The sequence below is a fragment of the Centruroides sculpturatus genome, unplaced genomic scaffold, assembly GCF_000671375.1.
Source record: "Centruroides sculpturatus isolate CEXI.00-Female unplaced genomic scaffold, Cexi_2.0 scaffold146, whole genome shotgun sequence".
Lineage (NCBI taxonomy): Eukaryota > Metazoa > Arthropoda > Arachnida > Scorpiones > Buthidae > Centruroides > Centruroides sculpturatus.
In genome coordinates this window covers 228,174-252,978 of record NW_019384292.1, presented here as the reverse complement: position 1 = coordinate 252,978, position 24,805 = coordinate 228,174, and the positions used below count along the sequence as shown (strand labels likewise).

Below are 24,805 nucleotides of genomic sequence, written 5' to 3'. Positions count from 1 at the left end.
GACAGATTTAGGTGGGTGGGCATTGCGTAAAACTACCACGGGTTCCATGCCTTTAATGGTTCCATTTTGGCCAGATGGCCGAGCGGTCAAGATGGCAGCCTATCGCTCCGGAGGACCCGGGATCGAATCCGGTCGGGTCAAGGAATCCCCAGGATTTTTTCGGGGATGTAGTCCGTTCGGATATGTCGGGCCCCGTCCCTCACCATCCGGTAGCACCATTGTGGGCCTGGCCAAACCCATAATGGGCCTGCTATAAGAGGTCCTCTTAGTGCCCACAGGGCGAAACGAGTATTAAAAAAATGGTTCCATTTTGTTAGTTGATTATATGAGAGATAAAACGAATTTTTGACCATTAAACTGCTACGCTCAGTAGTTGAACCCCGATTTCTCGAATGGTGGTGTTCTGAAATTATATTTTTGATCCTCATATTACTCTTAAGGGTACTTATGAAGCCCACCAAGGGCCAAGTGGATAAAATCACTGAACACTGTCGTATCCCACCAACAAGATGTGGGGTGTGAACCCACGTGGGGTCTTAAAAAAATTCGTTGTAGCTAAATATTTTGCTAAATTTCAAAAAGTTAAAGAAGAAAGAAACCTTTCACAATATGAAAATACGAGAAATCCCCGTAAATATTTTTCTATTGTAGCATTATAATTAATTTTTATACTTTTAATGCTAATTGTTTTTATTCGCTATTTTATGTAATCCGAACTTTGATTGTCCATTGTCATTTTTTACAATACAGTAGTAAGATAATTATTATTAAATTAAGATACGATGATATCATTCCGTTAATTATTGCAGCCGAACTCCCAATGGCTGCCACCTCCAAACAACCTTCTTGTCGGTGGCCGTTGTTCACAGGTTCGTCCTGAAATCATTTAAATCCGAATGGAATTAGAGCAAGTTTTTTTTACACTACTTTGACTTTCCAATGAACTTGTACTAAAAACACAACAGAACTGACTTAGTTTCGTATTCTGTGTCCCAAAAAAAAAACAGTAAAATTAGCATAATTGACATTAAATATTTTTGCATACTGAAGGCGAAATAAATATAAATCCATCGATCAAAAATATTGGCATATTCAAAGCCGTTCTGGATGCCATTTTTCTACTTCGGTGATTCATCATGTAGATGATGTGCGCCCATAAAACGTCACCTGATATATACTTATGGTTTTATATCGATATTTTTTGTGCTCCACAAATCAACGAAATCCTATAACATAAAAACGGGCTCTTATGCATCCCTGAAGAGGTAGGAGATTAAATATCTAAATGAAACCTGTATGGGTACAGTATGTGTGAATGCCAACAATGGCATCTTAAGAAGAAGAAAAGGGGCAAACCCTTTAACTGATCTGGATTGAGGTACAGTACAACTTCCTACACTATCCATTCCACATATCCGAGATGGACCCTCCCCCAAAAATTCCAGGGTTTTCCGATCCTCAGGAGAGGTACAGTACTGTACGCTGCTACTTTAAGATTGCGCGAAAACACTGCATTGAATACGCATAATGAAAGCTCTGGTAAAATAGGATCCGAATTGATTTTTGTTACCGTTCTAGTTTTTTTTTTAATCAATTATTGGTGCGTATCATTTCTTTTTCTTGACGCTTCGCTTCTGGTGGCATCCGGCACCGATCACTGAACTATACCAAGAAGAACTAAAAATACTACTTGATAATTTATTGAAACTAATACGAGTGCTGAATGAAACTACCCACCTTTCGGCTCGATTTCTCCATCGAGGGCCTGGTCTTCCAATAACAATCGGAGGTTTACGTAGCATATTTAAGTGTAAACACGTGTAGAAAATTCCACGCGAGGCGCGAACCCGCGATCAACTACCAGTGTTCGGAGGTTTATCCACTGGTAGGAGACTTCAGTGGTGGTTTAGTTTGGTTTTATTCGTATACGGCTGAGGAGAATGTTTCTCGGGAGGCCTTTTACGGGAAACTAGCCCCTATTTTGGTGTTACTAACGTGAATAAAATCCGGAAACCTGAATGAGACCAGCCCGTTGAACAGGCGCGTACCCACGACCAGTGTTCAGTTGGGGAGGGAAATCATTTAGAAATTCCTTAACGCGCGGTTATAGAAATGTCAAAACAGGCAACTTTTCCACGGTGTAACTTTATTTCACAAAATACACAGTAACTATTATTTGTACGGATAAAGAACAACGTTGGCATCTCGTATCCTTCGAAAAGGACCAATAATCTTTGGCTCGGATAATGACAGAGATAAACTATGATACAGATCTAGTGTTTTTCGAGGGCGATCCCTAAGCTGCGAACGTGGGGTTGTCTTGACCTCTGTTCCCGCTCTTAAAAAAATCCGAATGTAGTTTTTCGGTGGACGACGACATAATGTTCTCGTATATAAGACCGTCTCCGTTCTTCCAGTCTTTTCTACCGAAAGTACGCAGGGGGGTGGAGGGGCAATTGGTTTCGTTGCGCGTGACGGGAGCGCTCAGCTCTTCCAGTTTCTTGGCGTCCTCCAGAGGAACCACGCTGGTATCGAAAGGCTGGATCAACCCCCTCTCGGAATTGGTAGAATTGACGGAATTACCGAGGGGGGCGGAAGAGTACCTATCGTTAATGATGGGGCCCCGATAGTAATCCAAATAGACAGTGTTGGGCCGGGGGATGCGAGTTAGCGTATAGTCTTCAAGGCGGAGGTTCAGGTGTGGTACATCCAGATCCAACGGTTTGTTCGATCGCTTTCGAAAACACTTGAAGCACGTGATGGCCACAGCAAATAGAAGGACGATGCCGAGGCACACGCCTAACGAAACATACAGGACCACTTCTCTTTCGGTTACGTCATCGACCACCGTAACAGTGTCTAAGGTCCCGTTGAAATCCCTAGCGTTACTCCATATTCTGACTAGTCGGATTGTGTGGTACTTCTCCATCAGGAATTGAGAGATTTTTAAGTATTCCACCTTATCGTTGGGAACTATCAGTGTGACGTTTCTCGTAACGTAACACTCGTTCGAATCCTTCAGGCTGGTGTTCAGGAATTCGGCCAGGGACGACGAAATCTCTCTCTGTTCTTCATTACTCGAACAATTGATCCTGATTTCCACTGTCAGATAATTTCTATGAGGAGTCACGGTGGGTAGATCGTAAACTGTTGTGTAATTCGTAACGGATTCTGTTGTCGGACTGTCGGAAACTGTCGTTACGTTCGAAATTTCATGAGGTTCGTTCGTAACGTTGCCGAAATCGTCGACAGTTTCGGACGTTTCTACAGTAACAGCTTCCGTTGTCTCGTTTGTACTGTTTATAAATAACGGAAATTCCGTTGTCGAAGCGTTACGCAACGTGGTATTTGTATCGAACAGTGGCGTATCAGTCCAAGTAACGTTCGTAGTATCTTCAGTATGGTTAGACATTTCTGTAGCCGTTTCGGAATAGTCTTCTGTTGTTACGTTAACTTCAGAGTAGTTTCCTATTTCGGACGTTACATTTGTTACGATTAAAGACGAGTTAATCGCTTCTACTGTATCTGTAGACGTAGATACAACCTCAGTAACAGAAGAATTATACGAATCGTCCGGATACGTCGTAACATTAACCCACGAATCGCTTTCACTTAAAGGTTGGGTGCTGGTTTCTGTTACTGTACTTCGAGATTCGGTAGAGTTAGTGACGTCTGGTAATTGTGTTTCAGCTTCGGTTACGTTACCACCTACGACTGTCGTCGATTCCTCAATAGGTTCACTCGAATTAACGTTGGCATGCGTGACAACGGTACCATTGTCGTAACCTATGGCCTCTGTTGTAATTTCTAGACTAGATGATTCAGTTTGGCATCCGTTTTCGGGGCATAACGTTGTATTGTTTTCGTCAAAAAGTGGTGTATTTGTTACGTTAGACGTAGTAGTTTCGGGGCCTGCTATTAATTAAGAAAAATCAGAAAAATTTACACGAATATCAGTAAATAAATAAATAAAAAAAAACACTACAAAGACACTTACTAGCTCCGGTTTCTGTGGTGTTGCATCCACCACTTTCCTGTAATTAAATCGGGATTTAGTAATGTTAAATTAGTAATTAATTACGTAATTGAGTTTAAATGGCTTACCGGATTACAGGGGAGTTCCGTTGTAGTGTTTCCGTACGTACTTTCGGATGGAAAATCTTAGAAAAGTATAATCTAGTGTTAATATTTATTGTGATTCATCACACAATTTATCGAAAATTTAACAAGTTTAAACCCAATTTATTGAATAATTTCAGCGAATAAACGTGTCAACAATGCTTTAAAGACAATACATTCGATAATCGAGACAATTGACCACGAAAAGGGTAACGTTTACACAAGTGAAACCCGCATTTAGTAAATAAAATGAAATCTAACACTCATTTTTTTGTTAAATAAATATTTATCTCGCATTTTCTTTAAAAAAGTAGGGCATTAAACAATTGCACAATGATTAAACACGAGGATTTCGATATTTACGGTGTAAATTCCAGTATGGATTATTTGTATAAACGATTCGCCCGATTGTTATTGTTTTATGAGGCCCTTTCCGCTTCGTAGGCATTTAGAGGGCCCTTTTATATACCGATCGTGGGTTCGGCCAGCTTAAGACAACTCAAGGAAGGAGGAAGGAGGTCCTATTTAGATGTTGAAAACACGGCAAATTCCAACCCGCGACTAGTGTTAACTGGTTTTATTCATTCCGCTATTAGTGGGCCCTCGGCTGTCGTTTATTTTTTTTTTTTAGTAGGCTACAACAATAAATACTCATCCTAACAATGATCTGGTGTTTGGTCCATTGTTAACACGCGGAAACAAATGTAAATAATAATAAAGAAAAAAACAAATAAGATGTCGGTTCTGCTTCGTTACTTCGTCTTTACAATCCTCTTATCAGTCGGGTAATAAGGGGTGAAAGATTTTTGTGTTATCTTCGTTATAATACTAGAAATTTCGAGAATTTAACACTTTAGGGAAGGGGGAGAGAGAATAACGAAGTAGATTAATCAGCGGGAGATTTGTTGTGTTAATAAAAACGTGACGTAACTATTCGAGCTTGTTTCCCTTGTTATTAAAACACTGTAACGATTTAATACTTTGTATTCGTATTACTTACAGGATGTTCTGTTGGACTTTTTTCGGGTTTAACGACCAAAAAAATAAAAAACAATCGTCGCCATTTACTGTTACCGCCGTGTTCTAAATGCCATAAATTATTACGTGTTTACTTAAATGTGTATTAAGCTTATCGAAGACCAAATAGACTTATAAATATATCGTCGTCTCCAGTTTAGACACTGGACTTTGCGCTTACTTTGGTCGCTTTACGAAGGTGTTCGGTTACTTCGTAGAATGACTTTGAACGTAACGTATTCGAAATATTCGCCGTGTCAAGTCAAAGACAATGTTTTTAGGTACATAACGTAACATAAAACAGTAGAAATCGTAACAAGAAACTGCAACATCCTATACGAAGCAAAGGGTGGGGAAAAAAAAAAAAAATGCATTTTAGAACAAGGAAATGAATCACGTGTTTCCTGAATTTCGCATTTTTAAAATAATTTAAAAGTAACGCGTGCAGGACGTAACTCATCGATACGAAGGAAGAGAGGGGCAAACACTGTGACGTACATATTATTATTTTAAACTTACCTTGCAGGGGGGAGACAATGACGAAACACGTAAATATAACGAGAATGCCATCTACGAAGTGCTTCATGACGAAGGAAATTGATCCGTTACGTCATCGGTTACTGTAAAAATAGAGAAAAAAAGTATATATATATATATATACATACATACACTTGTGTTTGTATCCGTTACCATAGCGATATTTAAATTTCAAAAGAATAAAAAAAAAAAAAAAAACAGAAGAAAATGGTGTTTTAACCTGCAAAGTACGGACCTAGACCCAGTTAGAAAATTGGGCCATTTTTATATATATATTTTTAAAATTTTTCTGTGTGTGACGTTACGTTCTTCAAATTTCGTGTCTTCGATTACGGAATGGTCAAAGGAAAAAAACATCTGCAACCTTTCTAAGTCGTGTGACACTAGGCCAATTACGTAACCGAATGATAATCGCGTATTGTGATTGATAATCCGATCGATCGTCTACCAAAAATAGTGACGTGGACTCGATCGGCATCCACTTTATAAACTCAATTGGGCATTGGTCTAGATCGAAAAAGCCAGATATCCCACGTGTCTTTTTCTTTCGACCATAACACAACTCGGTACTAAAATTAGTAATGGTATATCAAATGTTTTGATGGTTACCATAGAAACTCGTGTTTTACTTTAATATTGGATAATGTCTCCTTGTTTAAACAGTGACATTTGCCGGTAATTTTTTTTTTTTTTTAGTATCGAACTGGTAATACACTTTTATAACGTTTGTTTTCACCCCCTTTTAACGCTTATTACCCTCCTTTTTAAACGCTTATTTTGAAATACAGGAACGTCTGTCTACAACGCTGTACTCGATAGAATGGTTTAATTTAATTAACGCGCGATAAACTATTGTAATTTACACCCTTTTTGCGCGTAAAAAGTTTGTTTCTCGCGAAAAAAAGGGAGGAAAAGGAGGAGGAGGGTGGTAATTCCGACTCGTCTTTAAATTAAACTGTACGCAATTCATCCGTACCGCGGGGCAAAAACCGGGTTAGAGTGTACTCAGTACACCTTGCTTCAATGGGCACGTTATTTACAAAGCAGTGAACACAGGCGCGTATTATTTACGCTTCCCTCTACGTCTTCAAACATTCAGCTTACCGATTATTAAAAGAAAAGAAAATCAGCAATAGTCGGCTCGAAATATGCTTATTAAGTATATTGTTAAATCCCATTAACAGATCAAAGGGGGTGGAGAAGCTCCCACACGTACACACACACACACACTCAGCTTTTATCTTAACTCCAGTAAATTCTAAGAATGCCAAAAATGCCACCTCATCGAACACTAATTAACACTTAACGACGGTGTTTAACACTACCAAACTATTATTATGTAGTTAATAAAGGTGACATTTTCTATTATTTCGTAAGAAATTTCCGATTTGTGTCGATACAAGAGGGTAGTGTTTATAGCTACGTTTCCTGTTCGGTACAGTACGTGCTTCTACGTCACACAATCGCTAACAGGTTGGCGATTAAGAAGGTATTCCTTTCGAATTTCCGAACGCGCGCACCCCCCCCCCCATCCTTAGAGAAAGCGGCATTATTGTAGAGTGGTGCCTCCTAACACGGGATGGTATTATGATCGTTAGCGCGTGCCGCGGATTAAATAACACGGGGTGACACTAGAAAGGTATGTTTTTTTTTTTTTTAAATAAAATAACCTGTTTAGGGAGACCAAACTCACCTGTTAACTTCATGGAGAGTTAAGGATCGGGTAGAGTGGTCTTCAAAAGAGGGTGAAGTAATAATCCTGTAGAAACGACACTCGACAGGTTCTCATGTCGCCGGCTAAGACGGGTGATTTCGGCGAATAACCCGATACAAACTTTCTGCAAACTGACACGAGCGCCTCATGCCAGTCGAGGAGATTCCATTTGTGAGAGTGGGTGGTGGTAGTGTTCGGTCGAGGCGGTTACACGAGAGGGGTGTGTCTTAGAGGTATGCGGGATGCGCGTAACGATATTCGCTACAGGTATATCTATTCTTAAGTTAAAGGTACGAATGACGTACGAGCCTTTCGTTACGCTTTTTATTTTGTGTTTTTTAAATTGTGACGAAACACACCAGGCACGTGAAGGAGGGGGGTGTTGACTTTCTTTAAGCTAAGTTTACGTGTTTTTGGTAGGACGAAAGGCGACAAAATTAAGTTAGTAAGAAGTGGATCTTGTCTAAATTCCATTGTTACGTTCTGTGTTGCGTAACTAAGAGGGGGAGACGAGAAGAAATTTCGCTTGGGGTGTAGATACAATCGCTGGCTTGTGGCGATTTTCGTTAAGAAAATACGCTTGTAACTAGAAACTTGGCGTGATGGAAAAGCAGGTGTTTCCAACGCTCGTGCCTAGCACTAGGGAGGTCAAAGGTGACGGCGGTGGTATGGACGTAAGCAGATACGAGTCAAAGGTCGAGCGGGGTGGAATCTAGAGCCGGGACCCTACTCCCCCGTCGGTTACACTCGAAATTTATTTATCTTCTGAGCAAGCCGAGAAGGGCCCGTCCGGTTTTCTTTTCTCCCCTCACTCCCCCTTTTCGTATATTTTTACAATAAACACATTACGAAAAATGATTTATGAAACGAGCGACAGATGGCGCCATTAGAAATAAGGGCGACATTTTTTTTTTAATTCATCATCATCGTTTTTTTGTCTGTGTTTATGATAAAGTCACCCCATTAAGAAAATTATAATATTTAATAAAAGGAAAATAAATTTAATTTCGAAAACGTGACGACTTGTCGAACTTTAAATGGCGCGAGTTCGTGGCAAGACACTATTTAGCATCTTCTAAACCCCACGAGTCAAAGGGCGGGGAGTTTACTGTATTTGGTTTTAAAGTGTGACGATGCCAAGTTAAGTTTCGATTCCGACCAATGAGGGTGTTGGTCGCTTCTCTACAGCAATTAAGGGGGGATGGAAATAAAAATGGCGCCCTGCTAACCTGGAATCACGCCATTCGTCACGTCGATATATTGGCATTTAACACACCGTCCATCTAAAGAAAATCCGGGTTGATCCTGAGGATTATCTGAGGATTATCTTTAGGATCAAGAAAGGATTAACTGCGCTCTTCCTTTAAAAAAAAATGGCGCAAGTTAATGAAAGGGATGGGGGCGAAAGGTTAAATGTCGGGAATGTTACCCGCCGCGAGTGATTTATATAACGAGATTATTATAAGAATGAGGAAATTATGTATATTATCGAGATAAAAAAGATAATTGTTATTACCTTTTGTAAGAAATTTCGTAGCAATTATCCTGAAAATATCGTCGGTATCGCTATACATATCTTCGGTTTGTACAGTGATTAAGACGATGACTGTGTATTATTAACACAGCAAACACGTGTCCCGTAATCGATACAACGTGGATAATAATTGGAAAATAAATTTCATTAAGTTAAAATCGATATAAACAAGTACTTTGCGTATTGCTCCATAAACGAATTTGCATATAAGATAAACAAGCTGTAGCTTAGGGCCTCGCGTTTTTTTATATGTGTGGAGGGAAAGGGCCTGTAATTTCTTATAGCTTAGGGACACAATTCATGGGTACAAGGATATTCTGGTGATTCATTGTTTACAATTACAACTAAAAGTATTAATTCGGGTACACGTGTACCGGCATACTTGAACATTTAAAGGACAGAACTGTCATTTATTTTATCCACACGTTAAGGGATACCTGAACAGATGCGTCTGTTAAATTATACTTTAAAAAATATAATACATTCTTTCGTGTAAACCGCGTTAAGTGCAGGCTATCATCTATTTTAAACCGCAGCGATTGATATTTATCTTTGGGTGTGGAGTATAATTTGCGCTTTCATTGATCGAAGGTGGCGAAATTACTTTCCTCCTTTCTACAATGGCATTATTTCCGTGTTTTCCCCTTTAATACCGGCAGCAAAACTTTTAGTTACCCTTTATCTTCGCGAGTGTTTACTCCCCCCGAAAGGGTTTTTAAAATAAAGATACGTACTTACGTTCACTGTTATAACACATGCCCGTCTAATACGGGGCGTGTTCGTTTTCTTCTTAATAAAAAAAAGTGCATATTTTGACGTCACTTATAGTTACAGTAACGCGAACGTAACGTCACACTTATCAGTTTGTATTATGTACTGTACGTCGTACTGTATTCTAGTTTACAAATATAAACCATATTAACTTAATATACAGATCTATAAATCTCTAGAGGGATGCAGAAAGGAAACAATATGCCTTACAAAATGTTTTACTACGCGAGGTACCCGGATTTATTCAAGAAAAACCCCAGAAAGGGGTGCACTACGCTCCCCAAAATCCCCCTGTATAAGGGCTACAACGTTCCTTCGGCAAATAAAAAATGATTTTTATGTTTATAATCTAACTGGGGGTATAAAATAAACGTAATTGTGACGTAGTGTTTCGCCACCCGCCGTAAAAGTAAACAAAAACAACTGCTGAACTAAGCTCGTAGCGAATATATATATATATTTACTTTTATGTAATTTATAGGCGCTTATAATTATTTTCAATGCATTTTTTTGGGGGGAATTTTTATATATATTTTTAAATATTTAATTTATTATAATATCGGGCGAATAGCCTTGTAAATCGGCCATCTTGCTTAATTAAAATTACTTATCGCCATCTGCTGGATAAAAATATAATTAAAATCGAGTACAGTGGGTAAAATAAAAATAACCGCGCCATTTTTTTTAAATAAAAACTTTAATATTATTTTAATAAAATTCTGTAAATTAAACTTTCTATTTGGCTGTAGAATATTATAAAAATTTTTATATACTTTGACTCTTATTTAATTCGATTTTTACGATTGCATATCTCGAATTGATCGTGATTTATGATTTAAATATAAAAATTTAAACATAAAAATTGAATTTAACAGCTTCTAATCGAAATTTTGTAGGTTCGGATCTATAAAAATTCTAATATTAAATATAATTAATCAAGAGAGAAGTAGAAAAAAAAAGTAGAAAGTTATCGACCCGGGTCGGGGCGAACGTAGGGGATAGGAAACGGGAAACGGGCAGTTTAGCCAAGAATTAAGATAATATAAAACAATTTCCCGAATCGAACTAATTGTTGAGCAATTGTTGACATCCATTTTGAGAAGATTATCAAAAAAAAAACAAGAGAAATGATGGCAAGTAGATGCCAAGAACCGAATTTGTCTTGGCAAGAGTTCAATGTTGGCACTCCGGAGGGCAAGAACCGCTTGCGTAAATGCTTAATTTAAACTCTTTGTTTCTTTTCAGGAGAATTTGTCTTACAGAATAAAAATTCCTCTTTTTCTTTTTAAAACCGAAAATTATTAAAATAACCATGTTCTGGTGATTATAAATCACTAACACGTGCGAAACCTCCAAGTTGGGTACCTCCTTGCAATCTTTTTTGGTTAAACCAGCGAGTATCTATTAAAGCTGCCTTCCTCTTCTCTATCCGGGGCATAATTTGGAGAGGTTTTGTGTGGATGAAATAGTCAAATTTAACCATTGTCGTGTATGGATCAACAGGCCAAAATGCTGATTCATCAACATTAGTCAAAAACGAGTCGAGTGACTCATAATACTATTTCAAAATTTTTTAAAATTGTACGTTTCTTTGTTATTAAAATATAGGGTTAAATTGCGGATGAGCTATTCAAGTCGTTCATTGTTTATCGCCATTTTGGAAAAAATGAACGAGTTAAGGCGAGGGTAGAAATGGCCGAAGTATTCATAAGTAAAGAGTAAAATGTGATTAGTAATGCATTCAATGAATAAGCATGGCAAATTTGTTTACGCATTTCAACTTATTTATTTTATAATTGTTTTAAAAATATATTTACGCATCGAGGAAGAACTTTTATGAAGTACAGTAAATCGTTATTTAGAACTATTGGTCCAGGATCTATCGTATTTACTACTGAAATGTACATTACTTACTATACTTATAGGAATATTGGAAGTACATTTCAGTAGTATTTTAATAGAAAATTATACAGTCATAATATAAAATTACAGTACAGACTACCGTATTGTAATTTTTTATTATGACCGCACGAACTGTTACTTTTATTGGTCATTTCAGTGCGGTGTTACATAGCTTAAATTGTGTTTCGGGAAATTAATCTTACTTTGTAGCACCGAACTTATAGGAAATAGCGATATTTGGGTATTAGAAAAGAAAGAAATCTCGCACAAATCTTCAGTGTTTAGCGATTTTATCCACTCGACCATCAGTGGGATAATTATGTGGTTCGGGATCCAAATTTGTGAAGTTCCGGACTATTAGAATTGATGCCAAGAGTATTTCTCTCGAACCACAGAAGAAAATCTAATTTTTAACCGAATAGTAATAAATACATAAACAGTATTCGAAAATAGGCCAACATGTCGACATTATTTATTAATTTAATCGATGACGTCCGAAGGTGAAATCATAATAAACGAGAGAACGTTCAAATTAAAAACGGTAATGGCGAAAATTTCGCGGTTATCCGGGAAATTTATACATATATATATATATATATAAATGAGAAAAACGTCTGGGTCGGCGATGATGTATGCGACACGAAAATACAGGGCAGTGTCATTATCCGATTCCACCGTATCGAGTTCAATAGCAAACCGTACAATCGATAATATCATACGAGCGATTACAATCTTATATCGTTGTTATTATTAAATTTTTTTTAACCAGTAAAAAAAAAAAAACTATCGACTTTTCGTCGACGATATGCAAATTTCAGTGCCGACATTTTTCTTTTGTTTTGTGTGTTCATTAAATTTTCCCGTGATGTCATCGACGTTTTGCATTTCGCTCACCAGAGGGGAGTAAGTGCTTCTTCCTTTGGTTTCTGTGGGGATAGGTGGTTCGGCTCCAACGGATCCGGCATTTATATACATATTCCTAATTTAAATAAAAAATGACTTCAACCGAATTTAGCGTAGGTTTCAGCGATCGTGAGAAGTCATCCAGCAAGTAAGTACGATATCGGCACCGGCATTTTCATCTTCCTTTTTAAATTTGTGAAATTGATTAATTTCTAATTCAAATTTCAATTGTTCCATTTCAATTGTTTAGTTGTGTTTCCCTTTAGTTGAGTATTGTTTAAGGAAATCTCTGTGTAAAATAATTAAAATAATTCAAAAAATTTGCATTTAAATCGATTTTTGCAGTGTAAAGCACAACTATGCAGTAAATGCTTCTATTTGTTTATATATTGTTGTTGCAGCAGCTTAAATCATTTTAATATCCAAGGATAAAATTAATTCATTTTTGCCTTTGTTTATTAACAGGACTGATTACACTGGTGCAGTATAGTTTTGCAAATAGAGGAAAATGTATTCAGAAAAAACAAAGCAAATTATCTTTGTTTTCGTCTGTAATACACCTGTATAATAATAAGTCCTATTAATAGAGAAAGATACAAAAAATTAAAATTTAATTGTTATCGAGCTCGCCAATATGTTTTAAACTAGACGAGAAGTGCTTTATCGTATTAATTTTGTTTTGTAACAAAAGAGTTCGTATCTCTGTTGCGGTATTGTTGCCGAGTCACCGGGTATAATACATTTTTAAATATTTATTGATTTTTCTAAAAGTTTTTTTTTCCCCCTCAATTCGAAAGAAATCGTTTCGCTTCTTGGTACATCGAAACGAAGAAGCGGGATGTGTTATTAGTGCTTCGTAATCATTCGCAATCAATAATAATTTTAGTTGATGCTTGCGACTTGAAAGGTTTCTTATACTTTTAATGAGAATGGAACTTGATCATTTTGGTTTATGGTGTGTGGGAAAGTAGTTTTATATAAATATATATAGAATGAAATTAATAGTTGAATGATGTGTTTAAATTTCGTAATATTGGAAGTATATGATTTTGTATAATGTCTTGTATGGACTCGTATGTTTATGACTAATTCATTCTGTTTCAATAAACTTCTCAAAATGAATTTGAATTGAAATTAGTCATATTTGTACATATGTCTATATATTGTACTTTGCTGTTGACTTATTTCACACGCACGTTATCATCATTTTATTTTATCTAAATTTGGTTATCATTAGTTAAGTCAAGTTAACAACACATTAATTTCTTTTGATGCCAGTGATGAATCAGCTAAGACATTTGTGGTAAACACATGTTTTGTTTCAGCATACAGAATTATCTTCAAAATAAATATAAAATTCAGTGTAACATTTGTTGAATTTTTAAGCAATGCATATATAATATTTACATACATTCATTGCCCATTTAGAAAGAATTTTATGGTCTAGTGGTCTTGATTTGTTCTTGACCTAGTTTCTCTTTTGTTCTCTCTTCTATTTTGATTTATTCTGAATATCATATTAAATACTCGATCATAATTTTTCTGGATTGTGTCTATTATACTTTTGCTTTCTGTTGAATCACATGGAAGTTTTTAATTTTTGTTTCTGGTATTATCATATGATAACAGTGCCATAATTCAAAAGTATCAAGCCTCTATGGTAAGATAGCCTGTACCATGCAAATCTATCTCTGTTTGGATTTAATTCATATCCTTGGTATTTATTGTAGTTAGTATGAATCAAATTGTTTTTGTCTGTGCTGATCAACTTCATTGCAAATATTATAAGCAACATTTTATTCTATGTTATAAATGAAATTGCTGTTGGTCACAAAGTCTTAGGCAGGGTAAAAACTGAGCCATGCCATTAATTGGAACTAATCTGAAAAAGAATGCTAAGTAAGAAATCTAATTGAATAGGAGGGCGGAGTAAAGAATTGTTAGGAATATCTTTGAATGGTTGTCAGCTGGTTGTCTTTTAAAATGGTGGAAGAAGTAAAAGAAGCATAGCTTAAATACACTTAAGATGGTATAAATATATCTTTCAAATGAGTAGGGTTGACAGAAAAGATAACATCGCTCCTGTGTCTTCACATAAAAACTTGTATATTGACTGAATTAGAAACGGAGAGTCAGAAATTGGGTAGAAACAAATTCAGGATTGCAGCAGCACAATAGATTTAACAAGAACTCTTCATTACTGAACATGGCTTTGGTTGTGGGTGTGTTGTTTTTACATGGTCGCTTATAACACTAAGTAGATTGATATTAATAATTGAGTGGAGCTATGCGTAGGTCAGAAAGTGTTTTGTCTGTGATCGAAGTTTAAAGTAACCGCGATGACCACTAAACATGACTTTTGCAAACATGTACAACTCGGCAAAGCCAATGTTATGATGAAGTCAGAATTTTGAAATTTAGTCTATGGGTTGAGATGTTCAAGGCAAACTTGCCGTATAAAGTCTATGGGCCAATTACTGGTTGTGTTTACATGTCAATAAAGTTTCTAATTGCTGTTAATTTAAATGATTTTCATGACATTTTTTAATTTTATATTTAGTTTTTCTTCTGTAGTCTGTTTTCTACACTGCATAGTTCAGTTTTGTTTTCCTAGAAAATACTTAATTAATTTAGTTTTTAAAAATTTTTTATTTCTTGCTTTATCAAAAATACACATCTTGAACAAAACTTATCCATCGTATATTTGTTATTTTGACAGATCATAATGCATCAAATATTAAAATTTTATAACAGACTAGAATAGAAAATTAACTATGGATTTTATAAAAGAAATCAATAGCTGGTTCGATTGATAGTTTTTATAAAAATATATTAAGGGATGAAATAATTGATCTAGTCTTTACTGAATGTTTTGAATGAACAAACATTGTTAATTTATGATTGTTAGAATAAAAAAAAGAAGATTAAATCATTCTAACCAATAAAATGATTTCCAAACCTTATTTCTGTTAGTCCTGTCGAAGATATTCTATTAGTCCCTAAATTCCTTTCTCAAAGAATCTTAATTCCTTCTGAACAGCAGGCTATAAGCAATTGAAGTTTGTCACAAGGTTACAAACAATATTATGCAGTCTTGTACTGTACATCTGTTGAGAAATACTCATGTTAGCAATTAGCTTGTAGGTTTAAGGTAGTCTACAACCAAATGTCTTGCCTGTGATGATATGCATGACTGGATTATAACAATGTATAATTTGTGGTCAGTGTTGCAATAATTGAGTGACTTGTGCTTTGTATTCACAGGTCAATCAATTATTTTTCTCCTTTTGACAAAGTATCCAATTTCTAATTCTTAATGATATATTTTTGTATTTGATGGATATGCCAGACTCTTTTTATCAAATGCACTTTATCCTTGAGATATTCAATGTTACCTCTTTCTCACTTCTGCTACTGGATGTTATATAGCTGCCTTAATATTTAAAGGTCTTTACTTGGATCCGTTGTCTTCCTCTTCTGTAGTATGCTGGGTACTTTTAGTATGTCTTGAAATACTGTTTGTGCATAATATTCACATGAATTAAATTCTCATCTCTGAATGAACAAGCACAACTGATTAATAAGAGTATTGAGATATATTCAATCCCATTCATATTACAATTACAAAATGGAAAATATTAATTAACATTCTTTTTATTTTTCTTTGTCATTCTAACTCATTATGAAAACTATTTAGATTTTCCCAATAAAAATTCATTCAGTTTGTCTTTAATATAGCTTCTCCATATATTATTGCAATATCTGTGTTGTTTTTCTTTGCAACTATCAGAACTTTTTTTCTCTGAAGCATATCTTTATATTCAAGTTTTTTATATTATATTGTTAATTCCAATAGTTAATTAATTGGTTGGTCTGAAAGTTTTAAATTGTCCTATAAATTTTCACTGTTGTCTGTTTGTCCTTCATTAATCTGGAGAATGGAGTTAGATGAAAATAGAGATCAGATGGGGCTTCGAAAGCTTGGGGGCCAGGGGCCCTGATTAACTATATATGAACTTTTGGTCTATGCTAGACGTATTCTTTAAAAATTGCAGCCCAGCATTCAGACGACATCACAATAATATATGTACACTATTTGATTTCTAATATTAAACTTCATTCCTAGTTTAACAATAAGTGTTGTTGGTATGTATTATTTTATCTCCTTTTCTAATTTCTGTCCTGTTTTTTCCAATACACAAAGATGTTCAAAATAAACTTTATTGAAATAATATTTAAAACATCCTCCTCCTCCATAATTTATATTAAGATACTGTGTCATCTCGTAAAACAATAATTAAAACTGTAACTGTGTTGAAATTATTATTATTAAGAATGACATCTTGTTAATAAAAAACATTTCAGTCTCAAAATTGAAGTATTAAATCTTAAATATTCATATTATTGACGCCTTAGATATACCAATTCTCAATATCACAATATGGTGGTATTTTCAATTAATTAATATCATAACAGTCATTGGGCAATAACTTGGCTAATTAACTATAGATATAAAATAATTTAGACTTGAGTTAGAGGCAATTAAGCCACAATCTTGTGTTAAAATTGATAATTACAATTAAACTAATTAACTAAAAGTATCCTTGTAGAACAGATCAATCCGGATAAGACTCAAACTCTTATAATTGCAGAGATTGTTGCCAGTTATGCTACTCGGACCTCTGTCCGATCTTCATATCGAAATTAATTAATTTTGAAGATGTAACCATATTGGCCACTCTCCACAAATTACTTTTTTCTACCGTATATTTAATTAGCCAAGCTATGGTCCGATGACTCCTTCATTATCATTTAATTTATAATTCAGGCTGTTTACGATCTTTTTAATGTTTTATAGCTTGAATATGTAATGCTTTTTCACTTAATTTGATATGAAATTACATTAAAATATTAATTANTGTTCTGGTGATTATAAATCACTAACACGTGCGAAACCTCCAAGTTGGGTACCTCCTTGCAATCTTTTTTGGTTCAACCAGCGAGTATGCCGTCCTCCTTTCTCTATCCTGGGCATAATTTGGAGAGGTTTTGTGTGGATGAAATAGTCAAATTTAACCAGTACACGTGTACCGGCATACTTGAACATTTAAAGGACAGAACTGTCATTTATTTTATCCACACGTTAAGGGATACCTGAACAGATGCGTCTGTTAAATTATACTTTAAAAAATATAATACATTCTTTCGTGTAAACCGCGTTAAGTGCAGGCTATCATCTATTTTAAACCGCAGCGATTGATATTTATCTTTGGGTGTGGAGTATAATTTGCGCTTTCATTGATCGAAGGTGGCGAAATTACTTTCCTCCTTTCTACAATGGCATTATTTCCGTGTTTTCCCCTTTAATACCGGCAGCAAAACTTTTAGTTACCCTTTATCTTCGCGAGTGTTTACTCCCCCCGAAAGGGTTTTTAAAATAAAGATACGTACTTACGTTCACTGTTATAACACATGCCCGTCTAATACGGGGCGTGTTCGTTTTCTTCTTAATAAAAAAAAGTGCATATTTTGACGTCACTTATAGTTACAGTAACGCGAACGTAACGTCACACTTATCAGTTTGTATTATGTACTGTACGTCGTACTGTATTCTAGTTTACAAATATAAACCATATTAACTTAATATACAGATCTATAAATCTCTAGAGGGATGCAGAAAGGAAACAATATGCCTTACAAAATGTTTTACTACGCGAGGTACCCGGATTTATTCAAGAAAAACCCCAGAAAGGGGTGCACTACGCTCCCCAAAATCCCCCTGTATAAGGGCTACAACGTTCCTTCGGCAAATAAAAAATGATTTTTATGTTTATAATCTAACTGGGGATATAAAATAAACGTAATTGTGACGTAGTGTTTCGCCACCCGCCGTAAAAGTAAACAAAAACAACTGCTGAACTAAGCTCGTAGCGAATATATATATATATTTACCCATACATTATAATTATACAGTTCACATACTTGTAAAATTAATTTGAAATTAGTTACATTTATATATATTTACTTTTATGTAAATCTTAAAATTTAGTTAAGAAAACACCAAAATATAACAAACAAAAAATCCAATTTTACAAATCAAAAGACATTCTATGGACTGTCTGATGGCTAAAAATGGCAGTTGTCATATGTTTAGTAATGCATACAGTTTGCTGAAATAACAGGCTGACCAGCTTTAACTGATGTCCATTTTTGCCTGTTAATGACCAAAATATTAGCTATTGTATTTGAGTTTCATCATTCACTTAATACTTCACTCAATTGAATGATTTTCAAATGGAAAATAACATTATCTGCTTCTTAGAACTATTTTGAATACTGTAGTACATTGAATTCACATTTGTCTCGCTGTCTATGTTATATATATTAAAAGTTACTATATGAATTTATATTTCAGGTATGGTGTAAGAAATAGTTTGCTCGTTTCACCAATGCCCACTGCTTCTACTGCACAAATTCTTGGTAATAATGAATCGATAGAACCTTACACAAGTAATATTTATGTAAGAAGAGTTTTATCGGGGGAATTTCAGGTACAAATTTTGATTTATTGGCCTTTGTTAAAGAAAGTAAAAAGTTTTATATTCAGTTTTTATTTTAGGTTGTGAATCATCATTTAATGAATGATCTAACTAATTTGGGTATATGGAATGAAGATTTAAAGAATAAAATAATTGCTTGTAATGGTTCTATTCAGGTATTTTTGTTATTTCAAATTCTATACGTGCATATATAACATTTTATTATTTATATACAGTCAAACTCAATTATAACGAGCATTAGGGGACCGACAAGATTTCATCATTATAACTGTTACTTGTTACATCCATGAAGAGCTGTGTCATAACTAGGGGAGAACAGACTGCTACCTTTGGCACAGACATATAGGGTGCCCTGTGGGCAGCTAAATTACTGATAATTAGTGAAATCTATTTTTTAATTTTTAATTGTAAATAAATTCATTCAAAAAAAAAATATGTAATTACATTATACTGTATTTTTATTAATANCTTGAACGAAACTTATCCATTGTATATTTGTTATTTTGACAGATCATAATGCATCAAATATTAAAATTTTATAACAGACTAGAATAGAAAATTAACTATGGATTTTATAAAAGAAATCAATAGCTGGTTCGATTGATAGTTTTTATAAAAATATATTAAGGGATGAAATAATTGATCTAGTCTTTACTGAATGTTTTGAATGAACAAACATTGTTAATTTATGATTGTTAGAATAAAAAAAAGAAGATTAAATCATTCTAACCAATAAAATGATTTCCAAACCTTATTTCTGTTAGTCCTGTCGAAGATATTCTATTAGTCCCTAAATTCCTTTCTCAAAGAATCTTAATTCCTTCTGAACAGCAGGCTATAAGCAATTGAAGTTTGTCACAAGGTTACAAACAATATTATGCAGTCTTGTACTGTACATCTGTTGAGAAATACTCATGTTAGCAATTAGCTTGTAGGTTTAAGGTAGTCTACAACCAAATGTCTTGCCTGTGATGATATGCATGACTGGATTATAACAATGTATAATTTGTGGTCAGTGTTGCAATAATTGAGTGACTTGTGCTTTGTATTCACAGGTCAATCAATTATTTTTCTCCTTTTGACAAAGTATCCAATTTCTAATTCTTAATGATATATTTTTGTATTTGATGGATATGCCAGACTCTTTTTATCAAATGCACTTTATCCTTGAGATATTCAATGTTACCTCTTTCTCACTTCTGCTACTGGATGTTATATAGCTGCCTTAATATTTAAAGGTCTTTACTTGGATCCGTTGTCTTCCTCTTCTGTAGTATGCCGGGTACTTTTAGTATTTGTCTTGAAATACTGTTTGTGCATAATATTCACATGAATTAAATTCTCATCTCTGAATGAACAAGCACAACTGATTAATAAGAGTATTGAGATATATTCAATCCCATTCATATTACAATTACAAAATGGAAAATATTAATTAACATTCTTTTTATTTTTCTTTGTCATTCTAACTCATTATGAAAACTATTTAGATTTTCCCAATAAAAATTCATTCAGTTTGTGTTTAATATAGCTTCTCCATATATTATTGCAATATCTGTGTTGTTTTTCTTTGCAACTATCAGAACTTTTTTTCTCTGAAGCATATCTTTATATTCAAGTTTTTTATATTATATTGTTAATTCCAATAGTTAATTAATTGGTTGGTCTGAAAGTTTTAAATTGTCCTATAAATTTTCACTGTTGTCTGTTTGTCCTTCATTAATCTGGAGAATGGAGTTAGATGAAAATAGAGATCAGATGGGGCTTCGAAAGCTTGGGGGCCAGGGGCCCTGATTAACTATATATGAACTTTTGGTCTATGCTAGACGTATTCTTTAAAAATTGCAGCCCAGCATTCAGACGACATCACAATAATATATGTACACTATTTGATTTCTAATATTAAACTTCATTCCTAGTTTAACAATAAGTGTTGTTGGTATGTATTATTTTATCTCCTTTTCTAATTTCTGTCCTGTTTTTTCCAATACACAAAGATGTTCAAAATAAACTTTATTGAAATAATATTTAAAACATCCTCCTCCTCCATAATTTATATTAAGATACTGTGTCATCTCGTAAAACAATAATTAAAACTGTAACTGTGTTGAAATTATTATTATTAAGAATGACATCTTGTTAATAAAAAACATTTCAGTCTCAAAATTGAAGTATTAAATCTTAAATATTCATATTATTGACGCCTTAGATATACCAATTCTCAATATCACAATATGGTGGTATTTTCAATTAATTAATATCATAACAGTCATTGGGCAATAACTTGGCTAATTAACTATAGATATAAAATAATTTAGACTTGAGTTAGAGGCAATTAAGCCACAATCTTGTGTTAAAATTGATAATTACAATTAAACTAATTAACTAAAAGTATCCTTGTAGAACAGATCAATCCGGATAAGACTCAAACTCTTATAATTGCAGAGATTGTTGCCAGTTATGCTACTCGGACCTCTGTCCGATCTTCATATCGAAATTAATTAATTTTGAAGATGTAACCATATTGGCCACTCTCCACAAATTACTTTTTTCTACCGTATATTTAATTAGCCAAGCTATGGTCCGATGACTCCTTCATTATCATTTAATTTATAATTCAGGCTGTTTACGATCTTTTTAATGTTTTATAGCTTGAATATGTAATGCTTTTTCACTTAATTTGATATGAAATTACATTAAAATATTAATTAAATATTTGTAAAATCTACAACAGTTATCATATCTAGAAAGTATCTAGATTAGAAATTATTTGGATACAAATAATGCTGATTTAATTACAAATAATTGATGTTTTTAATTGATAAAAAAATCAAAACAAATATATGTCAGAATTGTATTATGAGCTATTTTTTGTCTCGTCAGTTTAAATTATCTATAAATGTTACCAACAGATGGCGACACATCTTAAGAGTTTCCGTCCAGTTAATAGTGTAACTTTAAATCCAATACAAATTTGGATTTTATTAATATTTAATTATTAATTTAAAATCTATTAATAATCCTATGTAAATAATGACATTTATCACAAAATTGATTTCGGTAAAATATATTTTAGATAAAATTGATAATGTTTTATCTAAAATTTGTTGATTAGATACAGACCTATATAAAATATTTAAATTTGTAAAATAAATAGAATTGATAAAATGATGATGATTCTAATAGTTTTTATTTCTTTATTCTAGGCATTAGTATGTCTAATGCATATAACAGTTAGGATGAATTTAATATACGGGGTGATCCGAAAGTCTCGTCATCCCGTAACTAAAGCATATTTCTTGTCACAAAGATGATCATCCTTTCCTCTTATCCAAAACTGAGTCATGAACAGCTTATATTCTCTCAGTGTTTTTAGGAGAATCTCTACTAAATCTTGGTATAAAGTCCTGTTGCGCATGTTTCATGCTCTTTACAGTTTATGGAGATTTGTGAGCCCATACACTTGCAATAAGCTATTCTTCCTTATTATAGAACTTGTGTCATCCATTTGAAACGAATGATGAAATCTAAATCTACAACTTCAAATAAACTTGGGACGACATGACTTTGGACCATGCTGTAGAAACAAGAACAAACAAATAATTTATAATATAATAATAATAAATTATGCAGTATACTTTGATCTGCAATTGTTTGGGTGTTACGATAATACACATATTTTTCTAATAATTTTGAAAGTAAGACAAGGAAGTATATACAGAAAAGGTGGTAAATGCCAAACAAACTAACAAATTGTATCAGGCTAGGATATGGCTAATGTTGATAATTAAATGCTAATTTTGTCTAGAGGTAGGCACTTATTGCCTCCATCTGTTGATAAATTAATTATCAAGGGATGGAACCTGATATAAGCACATTGACACAAATAAAATATTAATTGTAGATAAAGTTGACAAGCTATTAATTTTATAGCTTTATCTGTAACTTTTGTGCTCTTCTGTTGTTTGAATTACATTGGAATTTGATTTGTAAATTAAGTTTTGAAGTTATATTCATTCATTTAAATGTTAAGTTAAAAAAAAAAATACTTTACTTTCACATATTTTCATTTTTAATCATTTAAACATTTGTGTTTATTAACTTAGTATCATTGAACTTCCTTGTTAGTTCTGATAATCACAACGAGAAAGTAAACAAAATTCATTTTATCTAAGCAATATGTTTCACACCATAATCTTTAATGATTTATCTTCATAAGAAAAATTGTCGGGTAATTTAGTTTCTTTTCATTTAGCTTGTGTTGTTTGTATCTTTGTTTTGTGTTAATCTAAAGAACATTAATTTTAATAATAGTATTTACATCAACTTAATTATTTTATGCATGTCTTTAAACTATTTTGAAATTACGAGTAACTTAAAACTAAAAGAAAACTGAAGTTATAATTATATCTAATATTCTCTGAATTAAGAAGATGACAAATATTTTTTTAATTTTAAAATTCAAAGATGAAAAATATTACTTTTACTGAGACTTCACTAATCGAACAACTATTGAATGCAGATTATAAAGAGTACTTTTCTTTGTGTGTTCGAATAGTCAATAAAGTATATCAAATAATAAGCAAAATACTTTTTTAAAACTAACATTTTTGGTTTTTTTTATAGACTGTCTTCAGGAGTTTAATATCAAATTAAAGAATGTTCAACTGTTATTTGGAAGAATCAAATATAAGAACTTTAACCGACTGATATTACGTTACAAATTGCAACAAGATCGTAGTGAGGAATAGCCATATGGGACATTGATGCATTAAAATACATTGACAGCATAATTATACCATTTACCGTGTATGATAGTTTTCACAAGATTCATTTACTTAATGCTTTGCCATAAAATAAAAATAATTAGAGAAACTTACTAAAACTCATATTGAGAAATGATAGAACTTTGTAGTTTTTACTTTCTTGGCTATTATGTATACGTAACAAGGGAAAGTATTGGAATCGTGTCAGATTTGACCCTCAGAATTTTTTGCAAATCTCGACATTTTGAGACCTCCCATATCCAAAATGGCAAAAAAATTCCGTGTGTGTGCATTGGTGTCTATTTTGCTTAATATCTCAGGATGGGGTGAAGATAAAGAAACAAAATTTTGCATGGTGACTTGTATATGAGAGACATTGATGCTATTAAATTTTGGAAGTGAAAGGTTGAGAGGGTTGGGAGGTAGAAAAGGTCATGTATCTGAAAAGGAGTAGCACTTAATGAAGATTTTATTAGTTATTAACATTTGTGCTTTTTTTATAAAACTCATCCCTACCCTCAAAATTAAGCTTTTTGCCATTTAATAGTAATNGGCTATTATGTATACGTAACAAGGGAAAGTATTGGAATCGTGTCAGATTTGACCCTCAGAATTTTTTGCAAATCTCGACATTTTGAGACCTCCCATATCCAAAATGGCAAAAAAATTCCGTGTGTGTGCATTGGTGTCTATTTTGCTTAATATCTCAGGGTGGGGTGAAGATAAAGAAATAAAATTTTGCATGGTGACTTGTATATGAGAGGAATTGATGTATTAAATTTTGGTGGTGAAAGGTCGAGAGGGTGGGGAGGTAGAAAAGGTCATGTGTCTCGGAGTAGCACTTAATGAAGATTTTATTCATTATTAACATTTTGTGCTTTTTTATAAAACTTATCCCTACCCTCAAAATTAAGGTTTTTGCCATTTTATAATAAGGTAAACGCACCAGTAGTGGACACTTCAAGGAAAATTTTTCGACTTT

General features: G+C 33.7%; 2 protein-coding genes and 1 long non-coding RNA gene across 8 annotated transcripts in view; 2 read left to right on the top strand and 1 right to left on the bottom strand.

Annotated features, from left to right (window-relative positions):
- Positions 1 to 2,129: 2,129 nt before the first annotated feature.
- Positions 2,130 to 9,681, bottom strand: LOC111626505. Of its 6 annotated transcripts, none has more exons than XM_023372289.1 (5): positions 9,660 to 9,681; positions 5,656 to 5,756; positions 4,105 to 4,160; positions 3,998 to 4,034; positions 2,130 to 3,915 (listed from the first exon to the last, which is right to left on the bottom strand). In XM_023372289.1, exons 2-5 carry the CDS (start codon positions 5,720 to 5,722, stop codon positions 2,297 to 2,299), a joined length of 1,779 nt encoding a protein of 592 aa, XP_023228057.1. In that variant the 5' UTR covers positions 5,723 to 5,756; positions 9,660 to 9,681; the 3' UTR covers positions 2,130 to 2,296. The 6 variants fall into 6 exon arrangements, with proteins under 6 accessions (XP_023228057.1, XP_023228718.1, XP_023226709.1 ...); XM_023372950.1 differs by having other exon boundaries at positions 9,656 to 9,674; XM_023370941.1 differs by lacking the exon at positions 9,660 to 9,681 and adding an exon at positions 8,904 to 9,046.
- A 2,813-nt stretch (positions 9,682 to 12,494) lies between these two features.
- Positions 12,495 to 24,805, top strand: part of LOC111623454 (microtubule-associated protein Jupiter-like) — a 34,618-nt gene continuing 22,307 nt past the window's right edge. The window contains exon 1 of the mRNA XM_023367100.1: positions 12,495 to 12,645. Coding sequence (XP_023222868.1) covers positions 12,590 to 12,645 — 56 coding nt within the window. The 5' untranslated portion in view covers positions 12,495 to 12,589. The remainder of the gene's footprint in view (positions 12,646 to 24,805) is intronic.
- Positions 18,885 to 19,212, top strand: LOC111625369. Its single transcript, XR_002756754.1, has 2 exons — positions 18,885 to 19,048; positions 19,117 to 19,212. It is a non-coding gene; the product is annotated as an uncharacterized LOC111625369 (long non-coding RNA).

Excerpts from the sequence above, each read along its gene's own strand:
- LOC111626505 (XM_023372289.1), bottom strand. The coding sequence starts at position 5,722 with ATGAAGCACTTCGTAGATGGCATTCTCGTTATATTTACGTGTTTCGTC. Across the intron at positions 4,035-4,104 it reads CGGAACTCCCCTGTAATCCG|GAAAGTGGTGGATGCAACAC; the intron begins GTAAGCCATTTA and ends ATTTAATTACAG. Across the intron at positions 3,916-3,997 it reads CACCACAGAAACCGGAGCTA|CAGGCCCCGAAACTACTACG; the intron begins GTAAGTGTCTTT and ends CTTAATTAATAG.